The sequence below is a fragment of the Trichechus manatus genome, unplaced genomic scaffold (assembly GCF_000243295.1).
Source record: "Trichechus manatus latirostris isolate Lorelei unplaced genomic scaffold, TriManLat1.0 scaffold00176, whole genome shotgun sequence".
NCBI classification, from domain to species: domain Eukaryota; kingdom Metazoa; phylum Chordata; class Mammalia; order Sirenia; family Trichechidae; genus Trichechus; species Trichechus manatus.
The window spans coordinates 1,682,929-1,707,894 of NW_004444112.1; the positions used below are offsets into that span (position 1 = coordinate 1,682,929).

A 24,966-nucleotide genomic window follows, 5' to 3' on the forward strand; every position below is an offset into this window, starting at 1 on the left:
GTTGAGTCAGCCCCTGGCTCATGGTGACCCCATGTATAACAGTACGAAACACTGCCCAGCCCTGCACCATCCCCATGATCAGTTAAGGATCGGACTGTTGTGACTCATGGGGTTTTTATTGGTTGGTTTTCAGAAGGAGATCACCAGGCCTTTCTTCCTAGTCCATCTTAGTCTGAAAGCTGCACTGAAATCTGTTCAGCATCATAGCAACACACAAGCCTCCATTAACAGACAGGTAGTGGCTGTGCATGAGGTGCACTGGCCAGTTCTCAAACCCTAGTCTCCTGCACGGAAGGTGGGAATTTTACCACTGAACCCACTGTCCTTCTTCTCTGGATGCCTTGTATTTAAATGATCTTTCTCCAAAGGATGGTGCACGGCAGCCCCGGTTGGGGAGAGGTACCCGGGTCAGCCCCTAAGAAAGCAGAGGTGAACACCATGGAAATAAACCTACTTGGCTAAAGAAGAACCCTTCTTTTGGAATTAGGACATGTTAATTAGTTCACAGGCATGCGGTGACGTGAGTTGTGATGTCTTTTTCTTGCCATGTTGGTAGACTTTTGGTTGACTTCGGACCAAGAGCAGTCTGTGGTCATGCCCTAACCCACAATGCCCCCTTATCTGATCTCTGCTGCAGAGCTTCATGTTCCTGGTGATCCTGCCTTTGCTTGTCATCTGTTTATGTCATCCACTCAGTGTTGATGAGGGCCAGAGGCCTTGACAGAGGGAGCACATGTCTAGGCACCCTGGAACCTGGCTTCCCTGCCAGCTCCCTGAGTTCCACAGCCACCCCTCACCCTCCTGTCTCCAGCATCCTCACCCAGCAGCTGGAATAATAATGCCCTCTGCATAAAATAAATCGCTAAAAAAAAACCCAGGAAGGCAGTACACGTGGGCTCTTTAGACCCGGAGAGTGATGGCTTTGACAGCAGCTATTTGCGTGTGCAAAGCTGTCGATAGGAACGAGCAGGTTCCAGGGTGAAGATGCAGTAGGGATTATCTAAACTTAGTTCACTTAAGGAGTCCTGGGTGGTGCAAACAAAACACATGGCTGCTAACCAAAAGGCTGGAGGTTCGAGTCCACCTGGAGGAACCTTGGAAGAAAGTCCTGGCAATCCTCTGAAGAGTCAGCCACAGTTCTACTCTGCACACGTAGAGTTGCGATGAGTCAGAGTCAACTCAACAGCAGCTGGTTGGGTTTTTTTTAGTTAGTTGAAACCTCACAACAGACAGAGCTGTAAAACTCCAACCTGCCTGTTTGGAACTGAACAGTGTGGCTTTCTCTTTCCACGTGACTTTGTATATTAGAAAGTGCATCCAGACCCTAGGGGGCCATAGGAGCAGATAGGGGAGAGGACCTTCCTGTGGGCCATGCCAGTGGCCTACCACTGAGCAAGAGCAGGAACAAAGGGGTACAGGGACATGGGTATTTCAGTGCCCCTCCCCTGCACCCATCACCACCTTCTCTCCTGCTCTCATGCCCTGCCACCCTGACCCAGGTCCCAGCAGAGGCAGAAAGAAAGAACCAGACTCCTGAGTCACTTTCATCAAGCTCATGTGACTTTTTCCATCCATCTTGCCATCCATATGTCAAGACCTGTACCCACTGTGGACCTTAACTGGCACTACATGGAGTGAAATAAAATACAAAGAGGTTTCTGAGTAAATTATGTGATTATGAAAAGCTTTGACAAGTTTCAAATTTATTATAAAATATAATAATTGGGTGAATGAAATTAAATCTGAGCAGCCAACAGGAATAAGGAAACAAATTCAAGATAGTTATTTCTAGTGAAGTTCTTAAAAATGTTAAGTCTGCCCTGAGTATGACACAGTATCTCTTATCCTTATGCTTTTAAAATGTTTAGACAGAACTACCCATTGAATGTGGTTCTCATTTTTAATTTTCCGTGGACAGAAAGATAGGAAAATTTTCACATATAAAAAACCAGGAAGGGATGAAGCTGCACTCACCACGCCCCAGCGCTGAGCGTCAGGACCACAGGCTGCTCTGGGGACAGGGACAGGCAGAGGCACAGCACCAAGACAGTCACTAAGTTAATCCAGCAGGGAAAGGTCACTTAAAAAAATAGTCAAACCAGTTTATTTACTGGAGCTTTCCCTCCTTATAAGGTTTCTTTGGGTATTGTGTAAAACTGCAAATTTGATTTCTGGGTCTTAAATGCATAATTTCCCTTTAAACTGATTACTGAAAGTAGGAGTTGTGTTTAGGAAGAAGAAACTTGCACAAGGATTTTCTTTGCTTAGTTTGTGTGTGTAGAAACTCAGAACTACTGGTTTAAAAGTACAAACTTTCCAACAATTAACTGGTTGTTTGTTATTTACACAATACTTCCTTTGGCTGGAGATACATATATATATATCCATCTATATATAGATATAGATATAGACCAGTTGGATTTTACCATTGAATAAATTTGCTTCCATCCCTCCACACACCTTTTATCGTGGACTTAAGTGCTGAAGTCAGCACAGAAGCTAAAAACAAACATCTGTGTGTAGAAAACCCAGGAACTCGCAGACCCTGACAGTGGAACGAAACATTTGTTTAGTTCAGGTTCAAGCAAGGGGAGGTCATTGTTGTGACAGGTGATTTTATGAATATTGTTTTGACAGACAGGTGACACGCCAGAGGCAGAAAGTCCGTGAGCTGGGGCACGTGAAGTATTTCAAATTACTTTTCTTAAAATGAACTTCATGTTTTAAATAATAGATGTTTACCTCCCAGGTTAAACCTGAAGTACTCCCGTTTTCACTGAAATGGCATGTTTTCAAATGGATAAGGCTCTGCCCACAATCCTCTGCACTTTCCATCACATCAGAGGACTGCCACAGGCTGGGTCCTGGGGGAATTTCAATTGTCATTTAGAATCCTCCACCACGGCCAGTTAGAGGCAGCTGCCCTCACGATGTGGAGTATCTCTGCCCACTAGAGAAGGTTTCGGCCAAAGACCGCATGACGTATTCTGGCAGCAAATGTCATGAAATGGAATCCTGAGTGGCAAAATTCGCATCCGAATCAACCCCTGCTCTTCAGATTACGTTTCCCACAAAGAACATTGGTTGGAATCCAGCATGGAGCAAAGAGGTTTAGTAAGTCCACCTCGGGAGAAGGCTGAGCTCCTGCCTACTAGCTAGAAAATCGGGGCTGGCCAGGCAGTCTCAGCTTTCCCAGCCTAACTGAATACCCTTTGGGTGGAGACACTCAGGTATCCATACAGGAAGAAAGTTTTTACCCGAGTTGCAGCCACAGTAGAGCGATGTCAGGCACGGAGCAGGGCCTGGCAGAGCTTCTGGGTAGCAGCTCGGGGACTCAGGCTCCATGACGGTGTCTGCGACATACAGCCAACGCAGAAGGCAGTGAGTGGACAGAACAGGAGACTCTAGGGGGAAACACCCACGTCCCAGAAAGCCTCCCCAGAAAACGAGATACTCCATGTCAGCACAAGCACCTACCCAGGTCAACATAGACCTGGTTCATGGTGCGAGCTACCTGGGGCAGAGTGTCCATACGAGACTCAGCTTTTTTAGTAGAAAGAACCCATCTGAAGATGACCAGGTCCACAGATATGTAGAACTTAGGCGTTGGGACCATGTTACAGACAGAAAAAGATCTGGAGAGTGTCTGATGTACCTACCTCCTCCTGCAAGCTAGAAATCGCAACTTCATAAAGCAAACAGTATTCCAGGACACTTTGTGTGTGTGTGTGTGTGTGTGTGTGTGTGCGCACGCGTGTACATGAGTGTGTGTGTATGTGAATATGTATGGGTGAGTGTGAATTTGTATGCGTGTGTGTGCATGCATGTGAATGTGGGTGTGACTGCATATGTGAGTGTATGTGAATGGTTGTGAATGTGTTATGTGAGTGTAAATGTGTGCACATGTGAATGTACATGTAAGTGGGTGTGTGTGAGTGTGAATGAATGCAGAATATGTGAAGGTATGCATGTGCATATGTGTGAATGAGTGCGGTATTTGAGTGAGCGTGGTGTGTGTGAATGTGTGCACGTGAATGAGTGTGAATGCATGTTTGTGTGACTATGTGTGCATATGTGTGGATTGAATGTAAATGTGTGAATGAGTGATGTGAGTGTGCATGTGTGCGAGTGTGTGAATATGAATTCATGTGTGAATGTGTGAGTGTATGTGAATCTGTGTGTATTTCTGATGCCTCAGTCTGTCTGTGCCACATTGTCGGTCCACCTCTGAGCAGACCCCACCACGTACTTCCCAGCGTCTTCATACAGATGCACAGGTGGCCTCAGAGCCTTCTCTGACCTCTGCAGTCATTGGCAAACACTTTTAAATATTAATCAGAAATGCACGAGTGCTCCCCAAAAGTCTGTAGTCGCCAGACACCTATAACTGAGCCATGAGCAGGAGTCTCAGGGCAGTGGAAATTCACTTGAAACAGCAAATTCACGTGTTCCCAGTCCTGCGAGCAGAAGCGGCAGTGAGCTCATCGCACGGCGGCAGCGCGGAGCCTTGTGTCTGCGATCACTGGTCTCCTCACAGTGTTCGCCCACAGACAGGCCGGTGCACCGCACAGGCACCTGATATTTAGACCAACCTTGTCTTAACCAGGGCGGAGGTGAATTATTCATCTGGCCTTACTGAAGTGGGCAACCGGCACAAGGCCTCTCTGTCTGTCTGCAGCACCGCTGTACCCTGCTACCAGGTGATTCCTGAGTCCGGCTCCCCGTCAGCAAGGAGCTCACTCAGATGTGCAGCTCTCTCGTGAATGCGCTCTGTCATTATGGGATTCCCTTTTGAGGATTCAGTGTGTACCTGTGTCTCCATCTCTTGTTTGATGAAGTCAAACCTCTGAGTCTCTCATCCTCACAGGTCTGATTAGTGGCTTGCTGCTGGTGTGCTGCATTTTAAGCAGCAGCACCAATGCGCTGCTCGATAGGATTGTGTAGACTGAGTCCCCTCTCTGGTCTTAGATGTGACGTCTGCAGTGTTACTGTTGCAGAATCTGATGATGGTCACCAGGCTATTTGTGGAGGAAGATATTGATACACTCAGAAAAACCTGCCCATGTAGCAGATGAAATTATGTGATTGGAAGAAACAGAAATGTTTCCTCCAGACAAGTCTCTGAGCAAAACAGTCTGTTGCAGGATCAGTCCCCTGTGTTTGTAAGGGGCTCGATTGTTTTGTTCACCAAAAAACCAGTTGCTGTGGATTCTGACTTACGGTGACCCCACGTGTGTCCGAGTAGAACTGTGCTCCATAGGGTTTTCAGTGGCGCCTCTGGGTGAACTCAGACCCCCAACTTTTCAGTTAGTAGCGAAGCACATTAACTGTCTGTACCACCCAGAAGCTCCCTGTTTTGTCCACCTCCTCCCCAAATTGAGGGGGCCTCTATCAACCCTCGGACACTGACTAGCAGCAAGAAGGCTGGTTCCTCCGTAAACCACTTTCAAGTGGAGCACAGGCAGGCTTTTGCTCGCAAGGAAGGCAGCCTGTGTCCCCTCTAACATGGAGGCCCAAAACCCTTCCAGGAAACGTTGTTGTTATTGGGTGTCATTGAGTTGATTCCAACTCATAGCAACCCCACGTGAGAGAGTAGAACTGTCCTATAGGGTTTCCTAGGCTGTAATCTTTATGGGAGCAGATCACCAGGTCTTTTCTTCCATGGAGTGACTGATGGGTTCCAACCGTTGACCTCCTGGTTAGCAGCCAAGCACTTAACTATTGTGCCATGGGGCCTCCTTCCAAGATACATACCCTTCTTCAAATCCCTCAAAGTCGTGGAAACGTGGCCTGCTTATTGAGGCAACAGATTAGTGTATCTCAACTAGCATCAGCCTATGATTCAACACAGCCCATTGCCCTGCTGCCTTGTGGCGGGCTCATAATTGGACCCAGGGCCAGGCTGCTTTTGAAGCGAGGCCCTCGCCGCCACCTTTCATCTCGGCCACACTGGAGGTCCCAGTTAATTGAAGTCACCATGCTCCACCTAACAAGCCACCCCTGCATCCCCGAAGTCAGATTCCGGGCTGTCGGGTCTGCAGAGGGGCGGGCGGGGGGATGGCCTCTGAGGCTCTGTCAGCACCCACCACCCCACGCCACGCCCAGCAGCACTGGGCGGCATCAAGGTACCGGCTTCCCATTCCTGGGGCTTCTTTTCCTTCAAATTGGCATATTAAAGTGAAACTTTAAGAGTTTGAGTTGGAATTGTGCCCAAAAGTCAAGTGTTGAGTGGATGCCGAGGCCAGGAGTCAATCTAGTCCCTCCCTCCTCCCTGTGTCATCCACTTCCTGTCTCCTTTGGAGACTCGCTGTGTATGTTTGTACCCCTAGATCTTCGTTTCTTCTCCAGCCTCACCTCAGTCGTTCAGTGCTGTTCCTTCATCACAGCTGTGTTCCCACAGGTTTCTTGGCCTTCTCACCTGGGTGTCTTACTTTGTATTTCTAAGACCTGTCCGAAGTCCACCTCCTAGTGTCCCACCCCTCATCCCTCCTCATCTCACCCACCCCAAGCCCTGCCATTGGCCCCCCACAGTGACTTCTCAGGGACTCAGCGATCAGGTAGTCTTCTCAGGTGGGGGCTGTCGGCCAGGGACTCTTTGTGGGCAGCTCTGTGCTCAGTCACCATGAGCCCGTCCACCCCAGTGGTCTCTATAATCTTCACGTGCAGTTACAGCCCCAGCCCCCAGCTTCAGAGTGGGGTGCTCTCAGGCCCGATCCCAAGGGCGTGCCCTGTCCACCAGGCAAAGCTGAGCTCCTGACTCCATCTTGTGTGTGCCATCAACCACGGTGTCACCGTGGCAGCAGCCTGGTGCGAAGGGTGCCCCTGTGCCCTGTGGCATGGCCATCTGTGGGGAGAAGCAGACGTCAGCATAGGGTTGAGGACATAGACAGAAGCCTGGTCCTCCTCACCCTCCTTGTAAAAACAGCATGGGGGAGGTGCCTGACCTCCTCTAACTTCACAAGGGGAAGGAGAATCAAGATCAACAGCCCAAGGCTGATTCCTGTGAGGCGGAGGTCAGACAGGCCTCCTCTCTCCACCATCTTTACCAATTCTGACGCCAACCGTCCCTCCCACGGCACTCTCTACTTCTCTGCTGGGTTCAGTAATTAATTGTAATGACCACACAGAACTCACAGAGAATACTCTTGATTATGGGGTTTATTAGGGAAGTAACAGGTTACAGTTCAGGCTCAGGATACAATTCTTCCATCAGGACAGCCTGTTCCTAGCCGTGCTGGCAGGCATGCCTCTCCCTGGCCCTGGGCCTCTGCCCAAAGGCAGTCAGCTTTCTCTTTCCATGGTCCGGGAAGCCCACCGCTCCATCTGCGGCTGCCGGGTCTCTGCTGCCACTTCTCGCTGCCTTCAGTGTTACAGCTCTCTCTCTCTTTTTCTCCTTGTCCAGGAGCTTCTCAGCGCACAGGGATCCCAGGTCCAAAGGATGTGCTGCCTCCTGGCTGTTCTTCCTTGGTGGGGGTGGGATCTTCTCCCTCTCACCTCTGGGATGGCTTATTTCAAGCCTAGTGGCTTGGCAAAACTGATCGATTGCTTTGGTGGGCCACAGTTACCCTATCACACCGTCCCACACAACCATCTGCGTGGAGGTTGGAAGACCATGGCTAGAAAGGCTGTCTTAAGTAATTTATCACACCACACTCCTGTTCAATATCTTCCTCCCTTCATCCTCCTCTCTTGTCATCGTCCTCCCTCACCTCTCCATCATCCAGGCCATCCTCCCCAGCAGGGTATGGTGGGGAGGGCGAGTGTTTATTCTGGGCCAGGTTATTCTGAGTCCTTCTACCACACTCCAAGGGCTTCTTACCCCATCTCAGTGCCCACACAGGACATAGCAGAGCAGGATCCAAACCCAGGTCTGAATCCCGCAAGCCTCACTGGTTTTGAGTGGGTGATGTTGGCTTCCCTGCTTATGTGACAGCGTCAGTAGCATTTTCACACGTCTGTAACTTAGCTGAGGGGTGTATAATTTGACTCGTCAAGCTGTCATGGTGTCACAGTTGCTGCCTGCTGTCCATGATTTTAAAGATAGTCCAGTGATGACGAAAGTGGTGACAGTGAGAAGGATGGTTCCGTGCACCTGCACTGCTCTGAGTCCTTGTGCAGAGCATTTCCTGTGACCCTCAGTTGTGCCAGGAGGCTGGTGCGCCTTCTCTTCACTCCACCAAGAAGGAGGGGTGATGGGTCACAGGGGGTGGGTCACCTACAGGTGGAGCAGGGCCAGGCTCAGAAAGCAGGCAGCTCACTCTAGAGCTGAATTAAATGCTCCTAGCAGAATTTGCTTCTTTCAAATAGAATTATCGTATAGTAATCATAAATGGTGGGAGCCCTGGTGGTGCAGTGGTTAAACCTTCAGCTGCTAACTAAAAGATTGGCAGTTTGAATCCATCAGCTGCTCCTTGAAAACCCTATGGGGCAGTTGTACTCTGTCCTATCGGGTTGTTATGAGTTGGAATCAACTCAACAGCAGTGGGTTTTTTGGATCATAAATGGTAGTGTTAAAGGTAAAAATGAATAAGTTATACTTTTAAAAAATGACTTGAAGTAATTGCTTAAGGAGAAACCAGGTGTGAGATGTAGGAAGAAGGTCAGACTGGGACCAGCGGCGGTGGTTCTGATGGGCCCTGCTTTTACATCTTAACCCTGGTTATTTGTCCAAAAGGGCAGTAGTCTGAAACCATGATCCTTGCTGAGCCAGGAGGCTGGGCCTCTCCTGAAACTCGGAGCAGAGTGTGGCTGCCGGCATCCTGGGGGGAGTGTGTGTGGGGCTCTGCATCTAGCACACACACATACTGTAATCTGGTCAGTACTGCTGTGCACTGTGTTCAGTCTCAGTTTAACTGACCACAGGGAAGTTGATCATTTCATATTGGGAGCAGCGGCTGACTTTGTAGGGGCGTGAACGACTGCAGACAACCCGGCACAGCCGTTGCTTCCTGATTTTAGGAGACAAGGTCATCTTCTGCACCACTATATACCACTCTCACCAGCATCCACGTGTGCAGGGAAACGTGCCAGGGTGTTTTCTTGACCACAAGTCACTTAACTACATATGATAGAGCAGGTGGACCTAGAACAGGGCAGAAGCCTAGGTGAACCAGCGGTTCAGAAGGCACTTCTTCCACCTGCTTTTCCTGCTGGGGAAGATGGCACAGCAAAGACGGTGGTGGTGCTGATGCTGATGCTGGGTGTGTGTGCGTGTATGTGTGTGTGTGTGCGCATGTGTGTTCAGACACAGTAACAGGACTGTTCAAAGCTGAAACCTAACCAAGTGCCCTGGGTCTTTTAGGATAGTGAGACATTTTCTGAGTGTACTTTTTTTTTTTTATTGTACCAATATTATATTGCAGAGAGATGAAAAGGGGGCAGGGAGTGGGAGGGGACCTAACACTTTGCACCTGTCACAAGTTTTCTTTTTGAGTTAGAGTCCCTGCTTATAAAAGTTTAATTGATTCCCAGCAGTTTATGTGCATGGTGCTTAGTGGGAGTGTTTTATTCTCTCACCAGCTACACGGTTATTTGGAAAACGAGCCACTCACGCTCCAGCTGTTCATTGGGACGGCGGACGACCGCCTGCTGAGGCCCCACGCCTTCTACCAGGTCCACCGGATCACAGGGAAGACTGTCTCCACTACCAGCCATGAGGCTATCCTCTCTAATACCAAAGTCCTGGAGATCCTGCTGCTGCCGGAGAACAACATGCGAGCAATGTAAGCCCGAGTGCCTCTTGGGTTCCGGGTGTCTGCAGTGGGCTACATCCGCGGGGCGCCACGTCTGCAGTGGGCCGTGCAAGCTCTGCTCTTATCTGCTTTCTGCTGGCTCTCCTGCCAAACATCTAAACTTCTGGGCCCAGGGTGCCCTCAGCTTAGCACCCAAATAAACTTTTCAGAAATTTTGTGACAACGGGATTGTTTCTTCCTAGGGTTTGAGCACTGAGTGTATTGCCTCTTAGAATGAGTATCGCAGTTACACACCCATGAGTGGCACAGCCCGCAGAAGCACCAAATGACACCTCTGTATCCCTGCATGCAGCAGTGCAACCTGCAGGGATGGCTAAGAACAGATGCTGAAAGTTAGAACAGCACGTCTGGACCGTGTATTCACTGTCAGGGTTACTAACATAGCTATGTGACCAGTTCCAACTCGCAGAGTCAAATCTGACTTTACAGTTAGTTTAAAAGAGAATTTGTGAACAAACAGTCACATAACATCCAAATGGGGCCCGTGCGCATTGTGTCATTTAATACCACTAACGAGTACTGTCTGGTGCCAGGACTTCACCGTCTAGGCTGTGGACAAGGCAGGGCAGGCGGACATGGTGTCCTTGTGGCGCTGACAGCGAGCAGGATGGGAAGGGGAGACACCAATGGTGAATGTGTCGATGTGAACAAACAAGCCAAGGAGGAAAAGTGATCATCACATCTCGCTGATGATCACAGCATGGTGCTGAGGTGGACAGCACTGGGGGAGGTGGGAGGAGCCTTCTGGGGGGCAGGGCCAGCTGTGAAGGGGGCTACAGTCCCACAGTGCAGAGGCCTCGAGGCCCAAGCAAGTTGGGGCTCGTGGAACAGCGAGGGGCCAGGCCGCCGTGGCTGTAGGAGAGGAGGTGGCAAGGCTGTGCTACAGAGGACTTTGTGTGATACTCCACTAAGTTATGTATAATGATTCCACTCTCTAAGCCAAAACACAGGAAAAGCTTTTTCTCTATTTTAGCTGTTTGCAAATTCTGGGAACTTGACACACCTCCAAATTCATTCTAGACCCTTAGGTTTGCACTGTGGTCATGGTTCCCCAAGGACCGGTGTCACGTCAGGTCGTTAGAGAGGACTCGCACGCTTGTTTGTGAGTTCATTTACCCTGCAGTTACCACACCTGATGGACGTAGAACAGCCCACAAGGAACAATGCACAACATGACCCAGGAACAACCTCCAAGATCAACCCTGCTGATGACTGAGTTGTACTTAAATGCCAGTCGCTGCCTTACCTACTGATGCAGTGCAGTTGCGTACAGAGTGTCTCATAGGAAGTTTGTTCTTTTTTCTCTTAGCTCATGGAAAAGGGACGAACAGTGGTCTTCACTGGGTTGAGTTTGTACATGGAATAAAGTAAAATCATGTGGAACCCTAGAAAAGGAGGGTTTAAGCTGAGCAGTAGGGTGCTGGCAAAATCTGAGCATCTGCTCCTCTGGGGACCCCTATCCCCTCACACCGAGGCAGAGGACTGTGCTGTGCCGCCTCTCCCCACTCTCAGCTTTATGCTTTTTGTCTGTGGTGACTGTGTCCCCACCCGGCCAGGTAGGGGCACCCAGGCAGTGTTGAGGGGCTAGTGATGGAGGCCCAGTGACTGAGGGGTGAGTTGTCTACACAGCTGCTCCCATTTCCCACCTCACCTGCAGGTGTAGACCTCAGGGTTCGGCCCTACCCTTGGTGAGTGCCCCATCTTTGACTTTCCTGTGGGGAGGTGCCTGCTACGGGGCTTTAGCCTGCAGGCTCTGTGCTGGGATCAGGCGCCCCTTGGACATGGGAGGTAGGGGATCTTACACGCACGTGCCAGTGACTGAAAGAAAAATGTGGTCTTCTGTCTTGGGCAGTATCGACTGTGCCGGGATTTTAAAGCTCAGAAACTCTGACATTGAGCTTCGGAAAGGGGAGACGGACATTGGGAGGAAGAACACCCGCGTGAGGCTGGTCTTCCGCGTCCACATTCCGCAGCCCGGAGGCCGGACCCTGTCCCTGCAGGTCGCATCCAACCCCATTGAATGCTGTGAGTACCAGGCATCCTTGGTCTTTCCAAGTGGTGATGACCTCGTTTCAGATGTTTTCTGTTGTAGTAGCATTTGACGCTGCTCTTCATGAGTTCCCACCACACGTGCGTGTCTGTGTGGAAAGCAGCTGCCTTCTTCACTGAGATTTGGGAGTTTAGTGACAGCAAGTAGGGCTGTGTCTTAGCCTCCATGCTAGCCTCCCCAGATGACATGAAAGTTTAGTGACAGTGAGTCTGGCTGCCTCTTTGCTTCCGTGGCCTCTGCTGGCAGAGCAGCCATGCAGCTTCGATGTTACCGACTTAGGGTGCCTGTGGAAAGAACGAAAGGGGAGAAGGTAGTCTGAAACAGTGGAATGTATGTGTTATTACAGTAATTCCCTCACATCTCAGGCACTGAGAAAATGAAATTTGGGCATTGGAGTCCTTTGGACTGAACTAGCATTTATAAACCTAGTGGTGGGACGTTGCTCTTTCCTTAGTGACTTCTGGTTTTCTCTCCTTCCGGTGTGGCGGATGCCTCAGTGGGCCATGTGGGCCTCGGCTCGGCACCCCCCACCCCCCTTTCATACTAGGCCACTGACTGTGCCTGGGAACCGTAGTGCCCCGTCTCTCCTGCTTGATATTTTAGTGAATTAGGTCAGTGGGACACAACACATGCAGCACCAAGATTTCCCCTGCCTCAGACCTTCTCTCCCATCCTGTCTTCCATGGCCCAAGAGGGGATGGCAGGGAAGGTCAGGGTGCCCCACGAGCAGGAGGGGTCTGGCCACACCAGGTGGCCTCTGTCACAGCCCTTCAGTACCCCATCTGCTGGGCATCCTCACTCCCTCCCACCCTCTGAGCATGGTTCCTGTGGCCAATGGCACCGAGCCTGCCTGGCCTCTGAGCGTCTCTACCCAGGATGGGATGCACTCACTCTGTTTCTTGTCTTTCTCAAAGTTGGTTTGCATTAGGAACAGAGGGCATGCACTCTCGCATACATGTAAACTCACGTGTATGCACATGTGCAAATGTGTCCACATGCACACGCAGGCGCACAGACCTGCCTCGTCACGTGTCTGTGTACACGCACGCATGTAAGTGAAGGACCTGGTGTCCAAGGTGGACAGGCTAGATACGTGATTTACCCCTAAATATCAGTGTCCTTGATGTAACTTGGAGCAGAATTGGCCAAATTTTATTCAGGAGAATATTTTGATTGTTTCTTGAGAATAATTTTCAAAGACTCCAGGGTGGAGAATGGAATTGCACCTTTGTTTCATTTGGGAATGACAGCGTTCGTAATATTCCTGTAAATACAGACAGGACAGCACGTGTTCCTGACAGGTCGGCGAATGATGTGGCAGGGAGGTGTGTACTGCCCGCCTGCCATGCATCCTCAGAAGCAGCATTGCTGCCTTGGGCTGGTCCACACGGTTGTACTCACCCTGCCCTGCACTCCCACCACCCCTCTGCCCGCCCAGCCAGTCAATACAGTTGTACTCACACCTCTCTGTCTCCCCCCACCCCCCACCCCAGCCCAGAGATCAGCCCAGGAGCTGCCGCTGGTGGAGAAGCAGAGCACAGACAGCTACCTTGTGGTAGGCGGCAAGAAGATGGTCCTCTCCGGACACAACTTTCTGCAGGACTCGAAAGTCATTTTCGTGGAGAAAGCACCAGGTATGTCCTTTAAAAATAGGCCGTCTGCTTGTTTTCTGTTGTGGGCACTGGTGGAAATTGGCTCGTGGGTGGACAGAGTTGGGACGCCTGATTGCAGACTGGCACCATGGGTGGGCGACACGGGGCCTTGAAGCCGTGTCGAGGTGCCTCATGTTTCCACCGTGAGCCTGAGCTCTGTGGCCACTACGCAGTGCGATGGAAGGTGTTAGCGTGTTTCTGGAGCCATCTGCGGCCCTCCTCCCAAGTGTCCCCATTGATACTAGAGGGGCTGCAGAGGAGAGGAAAGGCGTTTGTTCTCCCCAGGCCCTTCTCTTTGGATCACATTCGTGTCAGGGGGCTGCTCTGTGTCTGAGCACCATGGGCTTGCGGCCACGCAGGGGCCTGCGAAGCCTCTCCGCGGTCACACGGCCACTGGTGCGGAGGGCAAGGACTGACCTGCCACTTGACGTTCCAGTCAGCATCTCCAGTCCCCCTCTTGCTGGTGTTCACTGTGAAGCTTGTCCTGGTTGTCTTTCCCTGCGGTGACTTGGCAGTGCCTGCCAGCATCTGTGTGTGCAGACTCTAGCACAGACCCCGTGGGCCCATTCGTGCCTGGCCACCTCGGAGCCCCCTGTTCGCAGTCCCCAGCCCTCTAGGTGTCGGCATAGAACAGACCCGAAGTGCCTCGTTTGCCCCTGGGCTGTCATAAACTTGGGATGGGGTGGGGGGTCTCAGCATCACTGTTTTTTGGGGACTGGACATTGTTTCGGTGGCTCTCCCCCTCCAGGCAGCTTTCTCTGGGGTGGGTGGGAGCTCTGTGGCCTGGCTGATTGATTAGGGGTGTGAGTCTGGCTCACTCTTACCAAGTTCCTGGCCTGTGAGCCGTTTGTCTGTAGAAGGGTGTCCCTCTCAGTGTCTGCGGTCCCTGCTGGCTCCTCAGGTGACTTTGGTAGTAACCTGCACCCTTGTCTGCCTGGTCTCGGTGGGGGCCACCGCAACAGAGACAAAGGTGCAAGGGCTAAGGAGTCTGCACTTGCAGATCTGTGGTTTCCAGTAAAAACCAATAACCATCATGGGGACGCATGCCATGGTTTCGTGCCCAGTGGACACTGGCTCAGCTCTGCGCCGTGGTCCAGCCTCACTGTGGGTCACATGGATGCAGACCCTGTCCTTGCCTGAACTGTCCCTCTGCCCTGGACCCTGCCTTGCCCCACACGGGGCCTCATAGCATTGCCCCATCCGCTCCAAACTAAGTTGGGGGCTGAGGGAGGTGGGGCTGTGGGGGCTGGTCGCTTTCTTTTCTGTTTCACATTTTCCAGTTGAAATTGCCCTGAAAGTGGCCCGTCCGGTACTCACTCTAATCAGCTAGAACCACTGAGGCATTCATCTTCATAATGGGGCCTTGATTTTGTACAGTTTGCTGGAGACGGAGGTACTTCAATCAAAATAGGTATAAACGCCTTCCACGCTTACCTCGGCTTGCCTATATAATCATGCACGTAATTGGGAAATATGCTTTAAATTGCAGAGAAAAGTGTGGTGGTGAGCAGGAGAGCCTGTATTATTGGACACCCTTCTTCAAGGAGGCTGATTTTGAGGTGGTTTAGCCTGCAGGGTTGTAAACGTGACGCATGTTAGGGAGGGAACTCGATAACGAGACATTTGCGATCGCAACGTTGGCCCCGTCCCACAAGGGAGGCTCCGAACAACGTTCTTACTGTTTGCCTCCCCAACTTATGGTGCCTCGTGCCTGGAGAGGGGTATTGGGGCATCTTCTGCACAGCAGACTTCCAAATGCCTTTCATCCATCTATTCTTAGGTAGAGGGGTTAGGCTCCACCTTGGGCTGGGTGCTCTGCTGGAATGTCCACCTTGTTCAGGTCAGTCTTGGCCCTTGTGGGGTACACAGCCACAGCATTTCGATGCAAGCCACCCAGCTGGGCGGGGGGAGGCTCCACCCGTGAGTGCCTGTCACCCTGGCTTGGCCACACCCTGTACTGGTACGAGGTCCTTCCTTGCCTTCTTCACCTGGCTTCCTCATCCTAAAAGCTCGGCGTGCTCACAGTCCCTTGGACACTTGCCCTGGCCCTCCTTTCTGGGCTGAATGCCAACCCTCCTCTCTGGGCTGAATGCCAACACAGCCGTCTTGTGTTGGTCTGTCTTCCCCAGCTGCCCTGAGAGGCCACGACTGGTCTGTAACGTGCGTTCTCCTGTGCCAGCCTCATGTCTGGCATCTAGAAAGCAAGCAACCGACGAACCAGTGCCTGGTTTGGACACGTCATCAGGAAAGACCAGTCGCTAGAGAAGGACATCATATTTGGTAAAGTGGAGGGTCAGTGAAAATGAGGGAAACCCTTCATGACATGGATTGGCAAAACAACTGTTAACAAGGGACTCAGACATATCAACGATCATGAAAATGGCACAGGACCGGGCCACATCTTATTCTTTTATGCATGGGGTAGCCATGAGTCAGAGCTAACTCAACAGCAACTGACACCAACATGATGAGACATGCCCTAAGTCCATGCCCACTAACGAGCAAATTGAACATGTCAATTAAACACTGCAGTCATGTGCTAGATGTTTGTAACTCCATGTTGATATGTAAATGAGACTATCTGCTTGTTCATGCACACAAATGTATACATGCAAACTGAATGTTTTCAGAAGAAGGACACAGATGTCTTTCAGGCCAAGCTGTCGTGTGTAACATTCCTAATGCTGCAGTGCATTGGCATAACTGTGCCCACGCCTCACCCCCTGTGGAGGGCCTCTTTCCGATGTTTTTCTGGAGAAACCACTAACTCTATTTAAATTAGAAACACAGTTACTTACTAGTCTCTGACAGGTCATCTGGGATGTTTTAAGTTGTTGTTTTCAAACCACTGCTTGCAGACAGAACAAGGCAGGCATTTCTGCCCAGTGATTTGGTTCTTTTGAGGAAGTTATTAAACTCAGGCGATGAAAACAGGCATTGCTAGAAAGGACGCTGCCATTTCTGTGTCCCAGCACATCCACCTGTTCTAGAAGCAGTGGGAAGTTATAGCTGTGATTGTTGTCATCATGCAAGGCCACAGGCCAGCTCTGGTGCTGGTTTGGCACACCTTTCCTCCTCTGGGACATGGAAACCCACCTTACAGGGAATCATTTCCGCCTCGTTCTGGGTGCCACATCAGTGTTTGTTCAGTTTGGTGTTTAAAGTGCCTCAGTGCTGGAAGTGTTTTAGAAGTTTCTAATTCAGTGGTTTCTTCTGCCCTCATAGAGCTGCTGTGCTAGGTATTGACCCCCCACTCCCTGGGGATGGCTCAGTTCGTTTTCTTTCTCGGCAGCTCAGGTGGAGGGGTCCCAGAGGAAGGAGCGTGCCGGGACTTGCTGGGTGAGAGTGGGGCCCATGCTCACTCACCCTCCATCTCTGTACCTGGTGAGCAGAATGGAGGTGTCCTGGGGGCCTGAGATGGATCCTCTGGAAGGATCATGAATTCAGTTGTCCTTGGGGCTGAGACAGACCCTCTGAAAGAACCAGCAAGCAGAGAGGAGTCATCCTTGGGGCGTGAGGCATACCCTCTGGAAGAACAGTGAGTGGAGTTGTCCTGGGGACCCTAAGATAGACTCCACTGGTAGGACTGTGAATGGAGTCATCATAGGGACCAGAGACAGACCCACTGGAAGGACTAAGTGGAGTCTTCCTTGAGGCCTGAGACTGACCCTCTGGAAAGACCACGAGCACTCATCCTGGGGTGGGAGGTGGGGGGAGGCTGAGACAGACCCTCAGGAAGGACCGGTGAGCAGCGTGGAGTCATGTTGCGAGCCTGAAGTGTACCCTCCAGAAGGACCTGCCGTCTCCTCGGGTATGGTTGCGAGTCAGGAAGTTCTGGAGAAGCAGTATTGGTGTGCTCCCCCGCTCACAGGGCTCGAGCTTCGTAAATAATGGGCTTTTGCAAAGAGTGCTGCAGCTTTTGTGTGCCAGGTAAAAGGTCTGAGTGTTGAGTAAGCCTGTCCTTGAAGGAATTTAGTTCCTGGCTTCCATATCAGAGGGTGTTTTCCAAAGATAGAAGTCGTGGAGACCGTTCATCGAGAAGCAGGTTTGCTGCGAAGGCCCCTGATGCCAGCCACACCCCATTGGGGTCAGCTCTTGGCCCACACTCTGACGTGAGGTCATCTGTGTCAAACCTACAGGTGCTGAGTGCAAGAGGTCAATACTAGAATGTCCACGTTCTCCTGTTGGCCATCCCTCGCCCTCTTTTTTCAGATCTGTGAACTAGGACACCTGTTTGCACGTGTGTGCATATTTGCACGTGTGTGTGCATATTCAAAATAGCTAACATTCTGACTGATCTGAGAAGCACCCTCATGTCCCGTATTAATGAAAATACTGAGGAAACGCCTTCATGTAGCATAAACTCAGTTTCCTTTGGACGTTGTATCATTCTTCCTTGACCTGAGGCACGGAGAAGGTGAAGGGTTGAGATTTAGTCACACTGAGCATCAGCTAATTTCTTAATGGTACAGTTGAATATAGCTCCTTTTTGCAAAGTGACCTGTCTGTCCGGTTGTGATTTTTTGAAAATATGAATGAAACCTGCTTTGGTTTCTACCTCAACAAACTACGCCCACCATCATGTCCTGGATGAAGCAGCGCCCATGTCATATGTGCACAGCTCTGCAGTTGGGGTGGGGCTCAGCCGAGCGGTTCTGCTGGTCTTGCCAGCGGTCACTCCCGTGGCTGCAGGGCTGGCAGGTCAGCTGGGAGCCAGGATCGCTGGCTCTGTCTCCCTTCCCACGGTTTCATGAGGTCTTTTAGCAATGAAGTCTGGCCTCTCACACGGCAGCTGAGAGCCGTTTTATGGCTAATACTCCATTGTGTGTATATGCCACATTATGTTTATCCATTCATCAGTTGATGGACACTTGGCACTTGGGTTGTTTCCACCTTTGGGATATTATGAGTAGTGCTATGGTGAACATTGGTGTACAGACTTCTGTTTGAGTCCCTGTTTTTATTTCTCTTGGGTATATACCTAGGAATGGAATTGCTGGGATATATGTTAATTCTATTCACTATACTTACCCAATCTGTATGCTGAGCAAATAATCCCAGAATCTGGACTATATGAAGAAGAACTTGGCATCTGGATTGGAGGCAGACTCATTAACAACTTGTGATATGCAGGTGACACAACCTTGCTTGCTGAAAGTGAAGAGGACTTGAAGCACTTGTTGAAGATCAAAGACTACAGTCTTCAGTTGGATTATATACCTCAACATAAAACAAACCCTCACAACTGGACCAGTAAGCAACATCATGATAAACAGAAAATATTGTGAAGAATTTCATTTTACTTGCATCCACAATCAGTGCCCATGGAAGCAGCAGTCATGAAATCAAATGACATATTGCATTGGGCAAATCTGCTGCAAAAGACCTCTTTAAAGTGTTAAAAAGCAAAGATGTCACCTTGAGGACTAAGGTGCGCCTGACACAAGCCATGGTATTTTCAGTCGTCTCATATGCATGCAAAAGCTGGAGAAAGAATAAGGAAGACCAAAGAAGAATTGATGCCTTTGAATTATGATGGTGGTGGTGAAGAATACTGAATATACCATGGACTGCCAGAGGAACAAACAAATCTGTCTTGGAGAAGTACAACCAGAATTCTCCTTCGAATCGAAGATGGCAAGACTTCGCCTTACATACTTTGGACGTGTTATCAAGAGGGACCAGTCCCTGGAGAAGGACATCATGCTTGGTAAAGTAGAGGGTCAGCAAAAAAGGAAGACCCTCAATGAGATGGATTGACATAGTGACTTGCAGCAGTGGACCCAAACATAGCAACGATTGTGAGGATGGCGCAGAACCAGACAGCGTTTGTTTCTGTTATACATAGGATCACTATGAGTCTGACTTGATGACACCTAAGAACAACAGCATGATAATTCTATGTTTAACTTCTTGAGGAACTGTCAGATTGTTTTCCAAAGTAGCTGGATAGTTTCTTTTTCACCCCAGAGTTTCTTGCTTATGAAAGCAAGACTGGTCAGAAGAAAGTGTTCTCTCTGTATGAGACTGTGTTGGGAGTATTAGGATGGGGCGGGTGAGGATGATAAGGAGATAAAAACCTAGTGCGCAGGGAACTCTGCTCACCATCTGACCAACCAGCTGACGAGGGAGATCTGAAAATGGGAGAGTTGATGCCCCCGGAATTGTCCCAGACCCCACCAGGCCCCCAAGTGCTCCATGTCTTTGGGCCCCACAGCAATAACAGCGTAACTGCCTGTCTTCCTGGTAGCACATAAGCTCAGTGAGGGCAAGGCCTGTGTCTGTTGTGTCTGCAGCTTTTCCCTGAGTGCCAGACTCAGGGTGGACACTTCATGCACATCTGTGGGTAAATATTGCACCACTCTCCTGAAGCAAACAAAACAAAGCCAGCAATAAGAATGAGTGTTTGTGCGGCTGAGAGATTGCTTTATCTCCATTGAGATGGTTGAGTAACTGCAGATGACCAAGCCTCCCATTAACAGGAGAGTCTGAGGGAGTGGGCTGAGGTGGGGGTGGGGGTGCTGGGAGGCCTGAGGGGAGGGGGGCAGAGGGAGCAGGAAGGTGGGGATTGGGGTCTGAGGAATGGATGTCAGGTGCCCTTCCACTTATGACTCCTTTTGATCTGTGTTTTGTATTGTTTCAGTTCTGTATTTTAATTTGTAGGACCGTAAAACCACTTCAGTTAATAAGTGTTAATCCCAGTGACCTCACAGAGCTGTAACTATTCAGAGTTTATTCTCTGGTGTGTAGAAACCCAGTCACACACCATCTAAGAATAAAGCTAGTGCGCCAGGGAGGATTACAGAATAATAGCGTGTGTCTCAGAGACGCTCTTCTGCCCTGGGTGAGCTCCGTGCCCCACGTGTGGCAAGAGCCGGTGCTGAACAGCACTGCCTGTGAGCTCCTCTTGCCTGTGGTGTTGGAGCAGGCCCGTGGCCCTGTTGCTGTGGAAACCCTCTCGCTGGGTGTGGCGGGGAAGCCTTTCCTGTGACTCACTCACAGGGAATTCCCTAATGATCTGGAATATTTTTACTCTGGGCTGCTGCGCAGTTTCCTACTGAGGAATCCAGGAGCCGATAAGGCCGAGCACAAAGGCCCATTCAGCCATCGCCCTTCCTGGCCAGGCTGACTCTCCTCATCAGCAGCTCAGAGTGGCCCTGCGGGCGGGGCTGGCGGGACCACCGACTTCTATCAGTGATAAGCGAGTTGCCATCGCTCAGTCACTGTGATTCTGGTGCGAATCTGAGCCATGCTTATGTTTCCTAGAGTCCTAACTATTCACCGTCTTCACGCTGCCTGAGCCCCTGTTTCATCCTGAAGCAGCTACAGTATGTCCGTGTGTTTAAAAGGCAACAGTAGAGCATGACCTGAAGCAGAAAAAGAGGAGCTGGACGCCTCCCTCCTCGGGGCTCTGGAACAATCGCACACACACCAAGACAGAGGAAAAGCACACAGCCAGTGTCCACCCCGCCCTGGGGTGGGCGGGAGGGAGGGGAAGGCCTCGCGGCCATGGTGGTGTGCGCTGGTGGCTCCAAGGAGCAGAACCTGAACAGGAGCATGACAATGCGTCTGCCCTGGCTGCGTGTTATGTCTGTGATCTGAATTATTTGCATGTCGGAGAGGTATAAGTTGCCCGGAGTACTTTTGTTGGTGGCTGGCCAGCAGGAGCTGCCTTTGGGCAGATATGGCTGCCTCACCACGGAAACGTCTGTGGTTGATGGTTTCTGGGGGACCCCCGTGGGCCCTGTAGTAAAAATACTTCTCTCTTCTGTGGGCATATTTCCTCACAGAATGGTCCCTGCAAACGGCTCCTTCCCCACTTTTTATTTGATTTAGCTATGCTGTGTAAACTCACACAGCATGGTTGCTGGGGGAGCCAGCATCGCCAAGGGTCCCTCCTGGAGCAGGGCCAGGAGGGGGTGCTGGCGGCTCCCTCTTGGCTGAAGGATGTGAGCAGCCCTCTGCTTGCGCCTCTGCCTCCAATGGCTCCTCCTTCGCATCATCCAGTGGGTTGAATGCCGTGAACCCCTGGCAGGTCCCAGCCCCCTCCCCCGCCAGCCCCCACTGCCCCTTCAAGGTGTCCCCTGCCCTTCCCAAAACTCCTTTCTAACAGCAAAGCCTGGGCGGTCGCTGGGGAATGCTTGGTGAAACTTGAACCAGGCCTCTTACCACTTCTTGGGGATAGAGACCAGCCACAGCCAGGTTTGCCCTACTGGTGAGATCCTCACACCCAAAACTTTCCTTTGGAGGGAGCTGGGGGTGGGGATATGCTTGTCATAATAAAATCTTAGAAGTTGTTTTTTATAAAAGGTAGTGAGAAAATAGAAGATTAGTTCTCTGAAGAGTAATTTTGATGTAAAGAAACAGAGGTTGGGGGAGGGGGTTGTAGGTTAAGCAGAAGGACCCTGTGTTCTGATGCTCCCTCACCAAGGCAGGTGCGACCCTCGAACCTTCCTGGGGTTAGGAACCCTGCTTTCACTGAGCCTCTGAGCGCAGCCAGTCTGAAGGCTTTGCTGCTTTGGAAAACTCTTGATGACTTTTCAGAGCAGCGAGTTTGTTGTCAGTCTCTTGATGCTTTTTCCTAGAGGAGAGCTGGGTCTGGTCTGTCGCCAAGGAGCTCTTGGGTGGGCAGTGTGTGCTGGAACCTCGATCTGTGCTGCCCCTCGCCCTTGTCACTGTGGGTGTGGCTCACTGAGGCTTCCTGTGCCACCATCCATGCCCCCAGGTGGGCATTCTCGTGTCTCTATAGTTTAGGGCTTGTGACAGGCGCACACCCTCCTGTCTGAAAACGGCAGAAACAAAGTCTAAGTGTGTGTGCTTATGATTTCCCAGAACCCACTTCATTTTGGAGAAGATAAAGACTGGGGGAAGAGGCCTGCAGAAGTAATTAACATCTATTGATTCAAAGTACTTTCCCACAGCTGGTCCCCAGGCAGCATGCGGCCGCAGGGGGACCTCTCAGCACCGGGTGGTGGCTGCCCTTCAAGTAGTCCTGTCCTGCCGCCCCGCCTGCGCACAGTGCTGGGAACAAGGCCTCCTTTCACAGGCCTCTCTGAGGCCTTTTTTTAAACATGCAAACAGCTACTGGGGTAAAGTTAAAAATATCTTATGTTTTGCATTTATGTGTCCTGATGTGGCAAGAAATAGTCAAAGAAGTGACTTTTATTTCCTCCAGCCATGCCTCTGTGGGCAGCGCCGACCCATGTCCAGTGAGGGCTGAGGCCATGCTCCTGGGCCCGAAGTCATTGTAAAAACTCCCCTTTGCAGCAGCACCTCCTCCCGGACCCTGGAGGCCATTCTTCACTTTCCAAGTGTGGACTAGGAAGCAAGCTGGGTCTAGTTCCAGTCACAGCTCACTTCACATACCACCTGGATAGGCTGTGTTCTCTTGCGTGCGTGCCCTTAAAAAGACTGAGATGAAGTAACCCCTCAGGACTGATGTTGGCATTGGCAAGATGCTGGTGAACATAGGAAGAGAGCTTTCTGAGGGTGTTCTGTGAGGTGCCAAGTGCTGCAAGAGGGTGCGACCACAGTAGTAGCTTGTAAGCTCATGCTCATGGTGGACGTGGCAGACACGGCAGACATGGGGCTCCTCCTTCTGCTTGTGTGAGCTGCCATCTACTACGACACCTGGGTAGGTGCGGCTTTCACAGAAGCTGCAGTTAGGGAGGGTTGGGTCCTCTTACTTAGGTGTCTTCTCACCTCTCTGGAGCTTCATTTTGCCCAGATCAAGGTATAAGATTTTGCGGACGGCGTGTTTCATCACCCCACTAAGTAATAGATTTTCTTATCGCCCCTTTCTTCTAGATGGTCACCACGTCTGGGAAATGGAAGCAAAAACTGACAGAGAAATGTGCAAGCCAGTAAGTATCGCTGCCTGCAGCCACACCGTGATGGTGTGCGCTCTCAAGGGTCTGTGGGGCCTGGGGCTGGAGACTCTAGGGGTGGCACCAGGGCTCCTGTTGGTTAAAGGAACCAACTAATAAAAATAACAGATACTATAGTGGAACAAGTGCTAAAAGCAATTGTAAAACACTTCCTGAAGCAGTTAGCACAAGGATACAAACTAGCGTGGGGACTAAAGAGCCCGGGTGGTGTAATGGTTAAGTGCTCCGCTGCCAGCTGAAAAGTTGGTGGTTCAGACTTAACTAGCAACTCCACAGGAGAAAGGCCTGACGATCGGCTCCCGGCTCCCGTAAAGATTACAGCCGGGAAACCCTATGGAGCGGTTCTTCTCTGTCACATGGGGCCACTATGAGTTGGAATTGCTGAGTTAGAATTGACAGCACACAACAGCGTGTGAGGACTTAGGACAGTAATGGTGACCACTGAAGAGGAGAGGCTGAATGGGGCCTTCCCACCCAGGAAGTGCTGAAACACCAAGCAAGCAAACCGATCCAGTCACAGCACACGTCCGCACAGGCCCTGCTCAGCAGTTTGGAAGCGTCCCCACATGAGGTCCCTCTGTGTCCTGCACGGGGCTGGTCTGCACTCCCCTTGCTGTCTGGTCACCAGATTCGATACAAGACCCCAGGTGGGATGAGGGTGCGTGCGTGGCCCTGCTGCCCGCCCACCTGTGAGCCTCGTGCCCCCGGCCCAGGGGGCAGGGAATTCCTGTTCTCCATCCTCGACCAAACCACCACCATTCCTGGTGGACTCTTGTTTTTTGAACGTGAAGTAGATGCTGGGTCACATCTAACTTTCTCTGTCAGATGTGCTTTTCCCTTTGCCAGCAGGCAGTGGGCTATTTATGTGGAGGCCACAGCACAGCACGTGACGTGGTTCTTTGGGGGCTGTGCTTGTTTTGGGGCTTCGTGTCAGGCTTGTGGGGTCCACATTCCCCTCCTAGACTCATGCGTACCCTTTTATATCCTTCTTGGCACCATTCACACATAGTAGGTGCCGAAGAAATAATTTTGTTTCTTTTAATGGATGAGTTGTGGAGCTGTTTTTCGTGGGGTTTTTTGTTTGGTTTTGTTTTGTTGAGTTTTCTGCTTAGTCCTGGAAAAGCAGCAGGACTCTTTGGGCTAATATGAAACATGCCACAGCTAGCTAGCAAGTTATTTTCAAAGAAATGCAAGTTCCCTCAGCTCTGTGGTTCATGGAATAGCCACTAAGAGGGAGAGGTATCCTTTTCCTGAAAGTGCAGGAAAACGGTGGCGTGCGTCCTCCAAAGTCTGTGTGTGGAAGTTAAATTATTCAGAAATGGGGTTCAGGTAAAATACTTAACATTTTCCTCAGAGTTATCTTTAGATGTTGGACAATTGGAGTCATGTGGACAGGAAGCCTTGGGAGGGTTTCACTGACATGGTCTCCAGCCCCTTCACTTTGGCCTGCAGAGCACCTGGTAACAGGGTCTCCGAGGCCCCCAAAGGAGGAGGTTCTTGTCTTGTCCTCAGCACTCTCCTCCTCTCAGCACCCTCCTCCTCCTCTCAGCTCCCTCCTCCTCCTCTCAGCACTCTCCTCCTCAGCTCCCTCCTCCTCCTCTCAGCTCCCTCCTCCTCCTCTCAGC

At 50.8% G+C, this 24,966-nt stretch overlaps 1 protein-coding gene across 3 annotated transcripts in view; it reads left to right on the forward strand.

Annotated features, from left to right (window-relative positions):
• Positions 1 to 24,966, forward strand: part of NFATC1 (nuclear factor of activated T cells 1) — a 116,617-nt gene that overhangs the window by 34,238 nt on the left and 57,413 nt on the right. For all 3 annotated transcript variants that reach the window (XM_012558599.2, XM_023741217.1, XM_023741218.1), the window contains exons 4-7: positions 9,520 to 9,722; positions 11,605 to 11,777; positions 13,296 to 13,436; positions 23,262 to 23,317. In XM_012558599.2, coding sequence (XP_012414053.2) covers positions 9,520 to 9,722; positions 11,605 to 11,777; positions 13,296 to 13,436; positions 23,262 to 23,317 — 573 coding nt within the window. The remainder of the gene's footprint in view (positions 1 to 9,519; positions 9,723 to 11,604; positions 11,778 to 13,295; positions 13,437 to 23,261; positions 23,318 to 24,966) is intronic.